This window comes from Melanostigma gelatinosum (assembly GCF_949748355.1).
Source record: "Melanostigma gelatinosum genome assembly, chromosome: 1".
NCBI lineage: Eukaryota > Metazoa > Chordata > Actinopteri > Perciformes > Zoarcidae > Melanostigma > Melanostigma gelatinosum.
In genome coordinates, this window is record NC_136634.1 from 24,724,379 (window position 1) to 24,737,871 (window position 13,493).

At 41.4% G+C, this 13,493-nt stretch overlaps 1 protein-coding gene across 1 annotated transcript in view; it reads left to right on the forward strand.

Annotated features, from left to right (window-relative positions):
- Positions 1-13,493, forward strand: part of LOC306778208 (spondin-1-like) — a gene marked incomplete at its 3' end in the record, with an annotated part of 79,856 nt that overhangs the window by 9,734 nt on the left and 56,629 nt on the right. The window contains exon 3 of the mRNA XM_079269644.1: positions 6,622-6,755. Coding sequence (XP_079125770.1) covers positions 6,622-6,755 — 134 coding nt within the window. The remainder of the gene's footprint in view (positions 1-6,621; positions 6,756-13,493) is intronic.

Here is a 13,493-nt window from a genome sequence, read left to right on the forward strand (position 1 = left end):
ACATCCCGACCGGGTTCGCGCACCCCCCCCCCCCCTTAATAAAAAAAAAAAAAAAAGAAGCAACAGAGCCTTTTAAGCCTTCATAGCCGCATAAGAATCGGACCAATGAGAGAACAGTTTGCTCGCGCGTGGCATTTGTTTACAAGATTTAGTCCGCTGTTAAATGTTGCAGTGTGAACACAAACCGAACAAAGGAGCAACTGCAACATTGTATCATATTAATCCCTGAATCGGAACAAAGCAAACAAACTGAAGGTGTGAAAACGCCCTGAAACACTGCAACAAAGTTTCAATATCTTTCAGTGACACAAGGCGTCACTTTTAAAGAGCAATACGGATGCGAGCACACACGCACAGGCTCAGAGGCAGATTATCACATTTCATTTACAATTAATGAGCGACTAATGAAGCCAGGATGTCTTCGGACAAAGCATCGATGCGGCGACACAGTGTTGTTGGACACCGGGATCATGTCCAACTTTTTTGCTTCTTTATCCCCAATCATACATTCCACCATCTCTCTGGCAGCTGGCAAGCTCACGTCTTCGGCGATTGTGTGCGGTAGCCCCTTTCTCGCTATTCTGTACCCAGATATGAAGCCCGTAGTGCGTCATTTATAGACCCAACACATGAATGAGACTCCAGTTGTTTTTGGCTGTTTTGTAACTCCTCCAATTTCGATATAAACAATGTAAGGGGCTTTTGACTTGCACTGGCATGCTTGGTGTTCAGGTGGCGACGTAAATAAGAGCTTCAGACTGTTCGCCAGAACCTCACTGCACACCACGCACTGTGGCTTTGGGCAATCTGCGTTGCCAATCCAAGTGAAGCCCAGACACAGATACTTTTCATCATATTTCCTCTTTTTTTCCCAGTCTGATGCTCACTCTCGTTTCCTCTTTTTTCACCTTGACTCCGCGATGGGCCGATGTGCTCCCGATTTGTCTGTGCTATCCCTTCCTCCTTTTCGGTCTCCTCCGTCTCATCTTCCTCTGACTCTGGCTCGATTTCTTCTCCCGGTCTCCCCCCAAAGCACCTCTCCGTTCCCCTCGCCTCCGATTCCTCTCTCTCTCTCTGTCCCTCTTCAGATGTCCCACCTGACAGTTTTTAAATTAAAATTACATTTTTCTTTTATATTTAATATTATTACACCATCAGACCGCCATTACACTTTTCCTCTCGCGCACCCCCTAGAGGCTGCTCGCGCACCCCCAGGGGTGCGCGCACCCCACTTTGGGAATCCCTGCCCTAACCCAATCAGACTTCTTTTTGCAACTGGAGGAGTCGCCCCCTGCTGGTCAGTAGAGTGAATGCAAGTTTTAAGACACTTCTGCATTGGCTTCTCTTGACAGAAACGGAGGTTGCCGCCTGTGAAAAAAAACATGCCAATTTGTAACAAAAATGGAAACGTCATAGAAAATGTCACCACTTCATTTTGAGGATGACTGTTGTAGTCTCAACAGCTCAGTGACTCAGCCTTGGTCTGAGCAGGAGCCCGTCTAGGTTATTCATGCTGTTTCTCATTGACAATAGGCTAAACAAACTGAGCGGGCAAAGGCTGGAAAACGGACACGGGTAGGCACACACACACACACAGTTAACCCTATTCATACGCACATGCACACACATACACAATGGCTGAGTGTCCTTGTCCAGAATGATAACGACCCCACAGTTTATGAATGAGTAAATGAATAACTTAAACCATCTTTCTTTCTGATTTGGTAAAAATGTTGTTTGTCAGATCAAGCCCAATTTCATAGACAGACTTTTACCTTTGCGTGTCATTTAGTCTGCTGAGTGAGTCTGCTCTTTAGTCAAGGTTAGTCAGTCTTGTTTTTGTCAGAGCTTTTCACACCAAAGCCCCGATAACGTCAGAGCTTTTGCACAAGAAAAAAGAGATGAGAAAATAACGAGAGACTGAAAGAAAGGCGGGACAGAAATCATTTATGTGGCATAGAGAGTCCATTCATGTCTATAGTCTGCGTGAACACAAACGAGACACAAACACTCCTGAGTTTGATATGCAGCATTACAGCTCATAAAAACCTTTGAAATTGCTGTTAAACTGACCTCTACAAAGCATTGTAGGACTAAAATGTGTATATAGCTGTACAAAAAAGGGGATTTTAAAGAGCTTTGGGGTAATTTTTATGTTAATCAGACTCTATAAACAATGCGCTCCCTCTCCTCCTATGTTGTTTTGTGTAATTGAATGCCAAAAGCCAAAGAATGGCTTCCATTTGCTTGGAAATGAACTATTCGCACACACGCACAGTCAGTTTTTCACAGAGGAGATGTTTGGATATGTGACACCGCTGCCTTGGTCGGGTGGCTCAGACACAAAATGTAATATGATGCAATATTTGTGATAGCCCCGAGGTCTCAGCGGCGTCCTGCAGTCATAGTACAGCTTTGATTGATGGAAAGCTCGAGGCGAAATGTCGGGCGCCTTCGAGGTCTTCATCGAGCAAAAGAACTTTGTTACTTTTCTGAAATAAGCTCATCTTCAAGTGTCGACGTGAAATTCCAATCTATGTCTGCCTGCCTGTGTTTTTTTTCCTCCGAAAAGTTTCATCTCTGCACCAAGGTCCCAAAGGTTTTAACTGTATTCACTCCTTTGTAACTGCTGTGCATTTAATTACAAACCTGCAATGTGTGCGCACACACCGACCGACAAACACACACCCTTACATCACTCTTATTGTCAGTTTTCTCCAGGGTTCTTTGGCTTGCATTGTCTGTCTCCCGCTCTCTGTCTTTGTGTGTGTGAGATGTGTGTGTGTGTGTGTGTGTGTGTGTGTTTGAACAGGGCTCTGCGTTTGCTTGCGCAGGCACTCTGAAGCATCTGTGTTTACCGTCTCAACAGAGAGCGAGAGACTGAGAGAGAGAGGGAGAGACACAGAGAGATTGAGGTAGACAAACCGTGGACACACACAGACATGCCAGCCTCTGCAGTGAAAACAAACGCTCCTTTGCCAGTCTTCCCACACTCCCTCTTGTGCTCTCTTTGTCCGTCTCTCTTTCTGTCTGTCCTGCCATCACTCACGTATTCTCTGTTACCAGTGATCGAACAATAAGGCTGAAAGCTGTCTCTAGATTCTCTGTTTGAATAAAAGTATTGACAGCAATACCAATATATAATATATATATCATCAACTTCAGAAAGTAAAAAAAGACTGTCAATGCAGTTTTGCCTTTAACATCACTGACTCCTGACTTCCAGTCTTTAGGCCTGAGTCTGACTTTAAAGACTTGATCTTGCCGTTAGCCTAAAGTGGAGTAGTCTTGATTAATAGCATACTCGAAGGCAGAGCAGGCAAAGCTACTGCTCTCAAGCAGGAGGTTACCATTTTGAAAACATGTCAAATTTGAATGAAAAAAAAAAAGAGTCCACAACTCAGAATCCAAAGTCTAGGACTTGGGACTTACATTTCTGTCTTGACTGGGGATTTGATTGTCTTAACTTTGACTTGGATACGCCTCAGGGCTGAACTTTAAAACCAATGATTCAGCCTTCGAACTTCACTTTGGACTTACCTGTAGACCTGTTGACTCTGCCGTGTTTAATATATACTTGTCTATCTTGACTGAATTGAATTTAACATGACTTGTTATTTGATTGTGCCGGCTCGGGGCCTAATTTAGGACTTGACTCTCTTGAAATCTGGGACTTGACTATCTTACGTTCAAACATATCGGTCTTGAATTTGTAATTTTCTTGTCTGTCTTAACTTTGAACATTACTTGGGACTGGAGTGTAATGACTCCGGTCTTGATTTAGAACTTGAATGTAATAAATTGTATTACTGCGATGCTGTCCACTAGACAATTTCCAGTTTAAGCAAGCACAGTGATAAACAATTGTCTTACTCATGCATGCCGTCATTTTTGTTCTGTTGCTCTAGATGTTAATTGTGTACATACATTTGAGCCAACAGCGTCATTACACAGAACAAAATGTATTTGTCTTATGTCTAGACAGCTGCTCTTTATTTAAGTATTATGCTTGTGCCGTTTCTGTTTCAAACTATTGAAACTATTTGGGCTATGTTGTAGCCCAAATCAATCTCCACTTTCCTCTCACAACTTTCTCCGTCTATTCTATAATCCTATGGCTTCCTTTTGCTTTATTTTTCCCACTTTCTCTTCCCTTATCTCTTTAATGTCTCTCTCTCCCGCTATCGGTCTCTTATGCCATTTAGCCAGTTGTTTGTGTCTGCTTTTGACTGACAAAACTTCAGTGTTGGTGACACCAAGTAAACCAAACTGTGTATAAGAAGGCCTGAGGAAGTCAATACAGAAATACACAGACATACGTGTATGTGTTTGTGTGCCCTGTATGCATGGGTTTTTCCAGGTCCGGGTTCATTTCTATTTACTTCTGCGTGGAATAGAAAAGGATAGTTTGTGAAAGAAAGACAGAAAGAGCTGATGGTGACTTTTGTCTCCCTCTTAATGTCCTATCAGGAGTTTGGGACGTGTTCTTAGGTCATTGTTATTGTTGAGCTGAGGCAGCTGGGGAACACTGACTACAAGGTCATAGGCCATGTGTGCATGTTGCGTATCTGTCTCTGTGTGTGTTTAGTCTTTAAAATGTCTGACAAGGTCCAAGTACCGAAGGGATTCTACTAGACATGTCTTGAATTCACAAGACTGTTATTATCCAAAGCCTCGTTTAATGAATTGAGAGAATTGTTCTTTCACATAACTTTGCTTTTGGCTCGAGCTGGTGTAACTTGTGTGATTCAGTGACGAAAAAAGAATAACTGTCAAGGTTATCAAAGCAGAGTTAAAGCTTTGTTTTATTACTGCTACTATGAGACAATGGGCCCATGGGTACAGATATGCAAGATAAACATACTTTATAGATGTTTCACCTCTTTTTGTTGTCGTTTTGTATCTCTGTAGTTGTTTAAGACTCTTGTCTTAATAGTCCTTATAGGTCTCTTTGTGGTCTCTTTGTGTCTTTGCAGCTGTTTTGCATCTCTTCATAGTTGGTTTGGTCTCTTTATAGTCTTATTGTGTCTCTTATGTGGTTTTAGGTTTCTTTGTGATCATTTTGAGTCTCTTCCTGGTTGGAACACGTCTCTTTGCATGACATTTTGTAGGTGAAGGCAAGGGGGACCCCTGACACTTTGAGTCCCTAGGCCTTTGTCCGGTAGGCCTGTTAAAGTAATGTGTCCATGATGACTACTGATGTTGTCTTAATATCTATAGATAGTTTAAGAATAAATCATGATAACAATGTGATAATATATGAAGTGTTGGCATCAGTTAACAAATGAGCATTGATGTTGACTTAAGAGTTTTTTTTATTGACTCGCTCCCCCAAACTGATACCATTTAAACTGGACTGGTACAGTTAACTCTTCTTTGCTTCACCATAGCTTAGTACATTAAACATTTCACATGTCTTGCTCTCTGATCGCAGATGAAGATGACACACTACTCACTTGGTGCACCAACGACACATTTACGAGGACACAAAGTGAATCAGTTCTCCCCTGATAACATCTTAAAACTCAGCCCCTGCAAAACAAGCACCAGCTAGGAGTTTCCAAAAAAGCCATGTTGCTTCTATTATGCTTTCATTTAGCTGGCAACCTGTTTTCTCATGCGGCCATTGGTGGGAAAATAAGCTTTTCCCAATATTTCCCGTATTCCTTTTGATAAACCTACAGGATTATATGGTCCAATGGTCACTCATTTTAAATACAACATGGATTGGTAAACGTGCGATGAGCAGAAATTTGTATTTGAAAGGTGGATAGAAGTTGGGATATGCCATACTGTACACCCTGGTTTTTCTTAAACCAAACTGCATCATGCAAGTTGAAATGTTTTTTTCAAGGGTTTAGGTCTAAACAAGTCATCAGTCGCGCAAGCATTTCTGAGAGGCTGCAATGGTCATTGCAAAGACTGAACGATAAATCAAAGTAATAGTTTTACTCATTGAATCGGTGATATGATGATGATGCTGCCACAGTCAGGCATCCCCCAAGTTACCAAGTATCCTCTTGGCACAATGGATATCTCTACCAAATTCCATAGCAATCCATCCAATAGTTGTTGCAAGATTTCACAAAAATACTAAAATGCCAACCTCATGGTGGCATGAGACAAAGCTGTCAAAGAAATCAGTAAGATTCATCCTCTGGGGATCATGATTGTCTGTACAAAATGTCATGGCAGTCATTTGGGGAGATTTGTCATGCTGGACCACAGAGCTTGACCGACCGACTGAAATTGCCGATCCTGATCGGTACCTTTCCAGATCTGTACCTCACCAAACATAAAACTTTTGGGAGTATTTAAATTGCCTTCTAACTTTTGAACAAGTTGCAATTACATAGTGATTGAAAATAAATTTGGAGGATAGTTAGTCCTGTTTCTAAACGCATTGCATCTGACCAATGATCTGGTGACGTATTGGAAGGTTTGAAGTTCATGTATGAGTGACGAAGAGAATTATCAGTTATCTGTTTTACTTACTACCAGAAATAACCTCTGACTCAAGCAATTCATAATGAGCCTTGACAGATCATGACAACATTTTCAAAAGCAATCACATTGCTTTTGAATATGTTTGGACTAAATCTTTCCCTCTTCTGTTTCTAGAACATTGATGAAGAGGACACACAGTTCATGACCAACTGTGCCCCTGCAGTGACGGAGAGCACACCTCGCAGACGCACCAGGATACAGGTCTTCTGGACGGCGCCGCCCTCTGGCTCTGGCTGTGTTATACTGAAGTGAGTTCCATATTTGTCTTATTATGCTATACCTTTGTATAAGATTCAACTTTCGACATTATGGGGCCGTTGCTGGAGGGCAACAATTACAAAATCAGTTTAGGGCTGCTTTCAAGTTGAAATATAACATTAATTACTGACTGTTTTGAAAACTGTCCAAAATCCAAGATTTCAAAGACAGCTAATTAATGCAAGTTGTTTTGGAAGCTATGTTGGTGGAAAACCGAAAAGAAAAACAATAAGCAAAATTATTTTGTGAATGTGTTTTCCTTTGGTATGAAACAGATGTTGACTCTGAAGACTAATTAGTCCAAATTAGTCCCTGTTCACTGATATTGGTGTTTTTACAATTAACTGTGATAAACGACTTCACTCGAGCAAGTCTCAAGTCTCTGCAAGTTGATTTTCATGCTGTGACGAAATTAATGTAAATCAGTGGCTGCCTAAAGGAAAGGAAATAAATCTAAAAATCATGCTGTGGATAATTGAGAGTACTAATGGAAAGTAGTCTATTGGTAAAATTAAAAACGACCAGTATGATCCATCAAGTGATATAGTTCCACAACAGCAGGAGCACTTTATCTGCAGTTTCTTTCTTTTTTTTTTACAAAATCTGGACTCATTGAATACTGTACGCTCATTGTTATTTTTTACAGATAGTCGTCATTGGTTGTAGACAACGCATTAAGCAAGCCAATGCCAGGTGTTTCTCCAGAAGCCATGGCATGCTGTGGCTTGTGTAAAGGGGTGGCTCTACAACAAAGAGACCAATGATGGTTACGGGGGGGCAATTTGTGGTTTGAAACAGGTGTGACTCTAAACCTGCAGTGTGTGCGTGTGCGTGTGTGTGTGTGTGTGTGTGTGTGTGTGTGTGTGTAACCTTAGTTTTATGTGGCTGTGTGAAATGGCAGAAACAACTCTAAAGAATACTCTTAAGTGTTTCCCTGTGAAATATGATGGTGGGTGGGAGACAGTGCTGGGTGGTAACTGAAGCACTGGGTGTGGTATGAATAGTAATGATAGTAAGCTCATGATTTAGGTTTTAAAGGAGATCTTTCGGCAACACCAGCCAGGTAGCTTATATTAGCTTTTGCCGATGAATTGGTATTAATTATATATTGTGACAATGATAAATAAGAAATTGCACCAGAGAATTTAAAAGGAATGTTTGAAGTCATTTAGAAATTGTATTATCATTGTATGTTCATCCAACAGTAGGCACTGATACGTTTTGTAAAACTGCAAAAGTCTAACCCTAACCCCCCCCCCCCCCCCCCCGTAGTTTAGCTTTCTCGGTCTTGTAAGCTATTTAGGCGTTAAGCAATCTTGGACCCCAAGACGGCTATTGGTCTAAAGCAGGGGTGCCCACACTTTTTCGGCTTGCGAGCTACTTTTAAAATGACCAAGTTAAAACGATCTACCTACATTAAAAATATATATATATACCGAGTATACTTTATATTTACAATATATGTTGGCGTACCTTGCATAACTGCATGAACCCTTATGGCACAATACAATTCTGTACATTGTTGGTCATTGCCTTACTCTGATGATTTGCACTGAATGGGATTGGCCAGAGTTGCATAGTCCGGACAGTAGCTGCTGGTATCCGCCTCAAGCAGACTTCAAATGATCATCAGTCATGGTGGAACGGTGTTTTGACTTAATGTTCTTCATGTGGGAAAAGGCTGACTCACATAAATGAGTAGAGCCGAATAATGCAGTCAAGAAGGTTTCACATGTCCTCATGTTTGGGGATTTTTCCTCTGTGAGGAAACTGTCCATGAGCCCTGGACTTCAGCTGAATGTCAGCTTGCAGTGTCAACATCTCATCCTCCACTCCAGACGAGTTCAGGTGAAACAGCGTTGCAATGTTTGATGCGAGTGAATCAACCTCAATATCTTCCCGAAATGTGCAGCACATAAGTGTAGCAACTGGCTCGAGTAAAGCAAAGTCTCGAAAGCGTTTGTCAAACTCTGACAGACACTTGTCAATCTGCTCTGTGTAGCGCGCACTGTCACGTTACGCACACGCCTTCCGTTGCGTCTCCAGTTCTGACGCCAGGTTTTGGAAGTTTCCTAAATCATGGCGCTACAGCTTTAGCTCCTTTAGTAGAAATAAATTGGAAGGCTAACTAATTAGCTCGCCGGAGTTTTGCGGTTGAGCGCGCATACGTGGTGAACCGTGTGTTAGAACATCAAGTGGCAAATGCCATGCGGACATCTAATTTTTTTTGAATGGCATGCGATCTACCCACACTACCGCCGCGATTGACTGGTCCATCGCGATCGACGTATTGGGCACCCCTGGTCTAAAGAATCCATCTTTAGACTAATAGCCATTGGGTTCCAAGGGGCTATAATTCTGGGGTTCAGGTATACCCAGCTGATATACAACTTCCTTTTCAGTGTGCGGAATTATTTACAGTACAATTAGAAACTTTAGATGCGAGACTGGAGTCTAGAGACAACATCTACGACCGGAATGTTACACAAGTAGCCAGTTTACAAGCTAGTTTTAAAGCAATCTAAATCTTCATCCGACGATCCAAGATTTGGTATTTTGGCCAATGCATTCCGCCTCATTTGCTCTCCTCACTCTTTACCTTCATTCAACCAAAGGCCAGTCGACGTGATAAGTCAATACCACTCGTACTGCAAAATCTTGTCCCGTTTCCCCAAGATTCATATGACTGGAGAATCTGTTTTAAAGAGGGTATGCGTTAAGCAATATGTCAATTGTCACTTTTCATAATGTCTTTGTATAAAGGGAATACATACCTTTTTACACCAGACCATATGTACATATACGCTGGAGATGTTCCAGTACTGATCCCAGTATTAGCATCAGCTAATTTATGCTACACAGGAATATCACGTGTTACTCGTTACCCAATCCATATATCCTGTCCTGACATTGGTACTCAACAGAGATGAGAAAGAAGCGAGACGGCTCGCCCGTTGTCAGCCCAAGAAAATAATTCCAAAATATCATTATAACTAAATGTCAATGTAATGCCATCTTTCTTCTTTCTCATCTCAAAGTTTAAAGTTAGCCAGAGCTAGCAAGATGTCAGCAATTTGGCAGTATTTTTAACTAGAAAATACCATGAGTAAAACAGTGACATGTACAGTGTGAAAGTCTTTAATTGATAATTAGTTCATGTTTTACAAAGGGTTTAACCTGAGCTAGGCCGTACTGCAATCATATCTCATCCATATCAGGTTAGTTGTATACAGCTGTTAAGCATAAATTGAAGTCCTTTCTGTTTTTAACACACTAGTATTGGGCGAGTGTTTGGTATCTGCCGATATGCAAGTTTGGGTATCGGAATTAGTATCAGGGGGGAAGAAACTTATATCGGAACATCTCTAAGTTGTGCTTTTTATAATATGGTCGTAAACAAACACTAAAATGCACACCTGCAACCGATGTTACGGAAATTTGGTTTAAACATAAGGGGAAACATACTACTCAAAATGTTCACAAAATTACAAAATGGACAGACCTTTTTATTTTGCCCTGATTCAAACATTTCACAATATTCCCTGATTAAAAGTTACTGGTGCATTATATTTACAGAGGCTGTAATCGCATCCAGAGTTCCTTATTTCTGTTTAGCGTGTGCACCATCATCTCAGCTGCTCTCTGGAGAAAAAAGTTTAGCCCCTGGACTACAACACTTTGACGCTCACGTCATAATGAAGTTATTCATTCTTAATGTTGTTCTTACAAGAGCCACAGGCTGTTGTGGAATCAAGAAAAAAACATTTTGTATAAAACAACATAACAAGAATGTAGGCGAAATAAGGAATTGAGATTTACAAAAAAGAGAGAAAGATTTACGAAAAACAGGCGATAACTTGGAGAGAACACGCCTGTCTGCCTCGCTCCCTCTTTCTCCACAGTCCTGCTTTCTTCCCCTCTCTCATTTCCTTCTCCTCATCCGACTTCCCGAGGGGAATAACCTCCCTGACACGCATCTCTTCCTCCTCCGAGCGAGATGCTATAACTTGCCCTTACCTCCACAGTGTACTCACAGCTGCTACTTTTAATTTATCTGCTGCTGCCATGTGACAGATGGCACATTGCCACCCCAGTGTTTGCTAGTCCAATAAATCTAGTCCTGCGTGGGGAACATCTGCTATGCATATTCACCTCGTATTACTGTTGCTTTTGTCTGTCAGCAGTGAGACAGAGATTTAGCATTACCTCATCTTACGTGTACGGCTTTATATCTCACTCTGTCTCCTTCCTTAACTCTCTCTGCTGTTGTAACTTGCTTGTCACTTTGTCTTTGATGTGAATTTGCTATGCCAGCAGCACCATGGGAAAAACAGAAAAACGTTATCATCAGTCTGGGAGGAGATATTTTTGGAGTATGTCTATGCTACAAAACATACCTTTAGTGGACAACATTAGCGACTGTCTCCTGTGAATCATGTCTCTGCCATACTAGCCAGTGTTACATGGACGCATTACAGAACGGGCCTAAGGGAACTGGCTTTCCCTTACAAAATGTCACTCAAAGAGACAAGAAGCAACAGTAGAAGAGACTCAAAACGACCAAAAAGAAATATTACATGATGACAAATGGTCACAAAAATACTGCAGACACCAAAACAACTACAAAGAGATGCAAAATAGCTGCAACACAAAGAGATTCACAAAGACCCCCTAAGAGACAAAAATGACCTCAAAGAGACGCTAAACAACTACAAAGAGAAGCAATATGTCTACAAAAAGGGGCAAAGCAACTACAGACAAAAATCATCCACAAAAAGACCAAAACAACTTACAAGACACAACCACATTAAGATGGGACAAACAATTGAGACACAAAACGACAACAAAAAGAGGCTTTACCACTATAAAGTACGTGGGGTGAGTTCACAAAAGGATTGCGCAGCTTTTGCGCTAAACCTGTGCAAATAAGTCAAAAGGAAACTAACTCTCAAAGCACCTGCAAAGCGTAGAATGCACCTTTGCCAAGCAATTATTGTCTTGGTGCTCATTGTTAGTGGAAAATAATCTTTTTAACCCACCCCCCCAAGACGACGTCCTCTGTCTGCCGAAGCATTCGCCAAGGTCCCAGCCTTGGTATTGTTTTCATGGGAAGAGGGTTAAGTGGTGAGATCAGGATGACACTACAGCAAGCCAAACATGAAAATACCTTCGACATAACATTTATTATTTGGGTTTGGATGAGTTCGGATGGCCTCGTCTGCATATGTTCAGGTTTAAGCAATGCCAGTTGCAAAAGAACAACATGATAAATTGCCACAACACTCATATTTGAATTAGGCGATATGCATACATTTCTATGCAGATGACGTCATTGCAAAAACAGTTCAATTCACAAAGCTCCACGCAAATAGCCACATGCACTTACAGTGAAATTATTACCATCTTTAGAGTGTTGGTGGTCACTGAAGCGCATTCATAAAGGCTTGTCCACTCAAGGTTTATTTCTGGATTCCTTAGCCTCAAGTGCATTTATAATTTGCCTCATGGATAATGGAAATCAGATGCAAAAAAGGCAAAATTGCGCTCGGCTGCAAAACGTTTTGGGCGTGTTTGCGCGGTAATATCATTTGCCACATCTTTTGTAAAGCGGACCTCGAGACGGGGAAGTTAATGGTTGCAAATGACGTGCAATTTAGGGTGCCATCAGCCGCCACAATCCATTCTCTGCAAATTTGCCCCATGTGTCTTGCTCCACGTCAAGGACATGTGATGGGGCCTTTTGCATGTATGTGCCCAAAAAAAAAAGAAGAAACTTCAGCTGTGAAGCTTCACACCAAAGTGCTCACATTTTCACTACGTTCCCACATCATCCAGTAGCATTGGAAAGTATCGCCACGACTGGGAGTGCTTCTTCTTCCCCAGTGGGTTTCTCTTTACTCTACTCTGTTATAGACAATATGTTGCCAGTCCAGGACCTCTCAGCTCATTCCAAGAAGCTTCAAATACAACTCCTTACAGTTGGGCGCGATCCAGCACGTTTTCCTCCACTGTAAAAATCTCGTGTCTCTTCAATATGCAAGCCTCCAGGATTGTTTGTTTAATACGATTCCAACTTCAACAACTGCTATATCAATGCAATTATGTTTTTAGGAGGAGGGGTAACTAAGCTGTTAGGACGGCTGTAGCTCCTAAAAAGATGAACCGATTCTATAACCTGCTCTTCTAGAGATTTAGACGTTTTTACACAATTACTAAGACCCCTTTTTTAATGAAAAGGAATAGTGCCATACTGGGAAATATACTTGTTCTTTTTTCTTTCTGACAGTAAGAAGATTGACACCACTCTCTGTAAGGCTGTAGGCAGCAACCAGTTAGCTTAGCTTTGCATAAATCACGTAAACGGGGAGATGCAGCTAACAGCAAGGCAGAGTTAAAACAACATTTTCCAATTATGGCTGCCTTAAAGTAAGGTATAAGGGTGAAAGACAAGTGGAACCAGAGACAATCTGAAACAAAACGAGGGAAAGAAGTGACGGAAAGGAGAGAAAAAACCCAGGTATGAATATTTGATATTTATATTTGTTATTTTAGTCCTAAACTGTTAATCAGAAAAACATTCAACATTCATGATTATGGGAACTTGGGCTTGGATAATTTTTGGTGGGCATTTTGTTATCGTCCAAAAAATCTGACCGTAAAGTCATCCAGAATGGCCCCATTGAGATTCAAAATATCTTTTCCAAGGGGGTTCTGTCCAAGACGGCGGC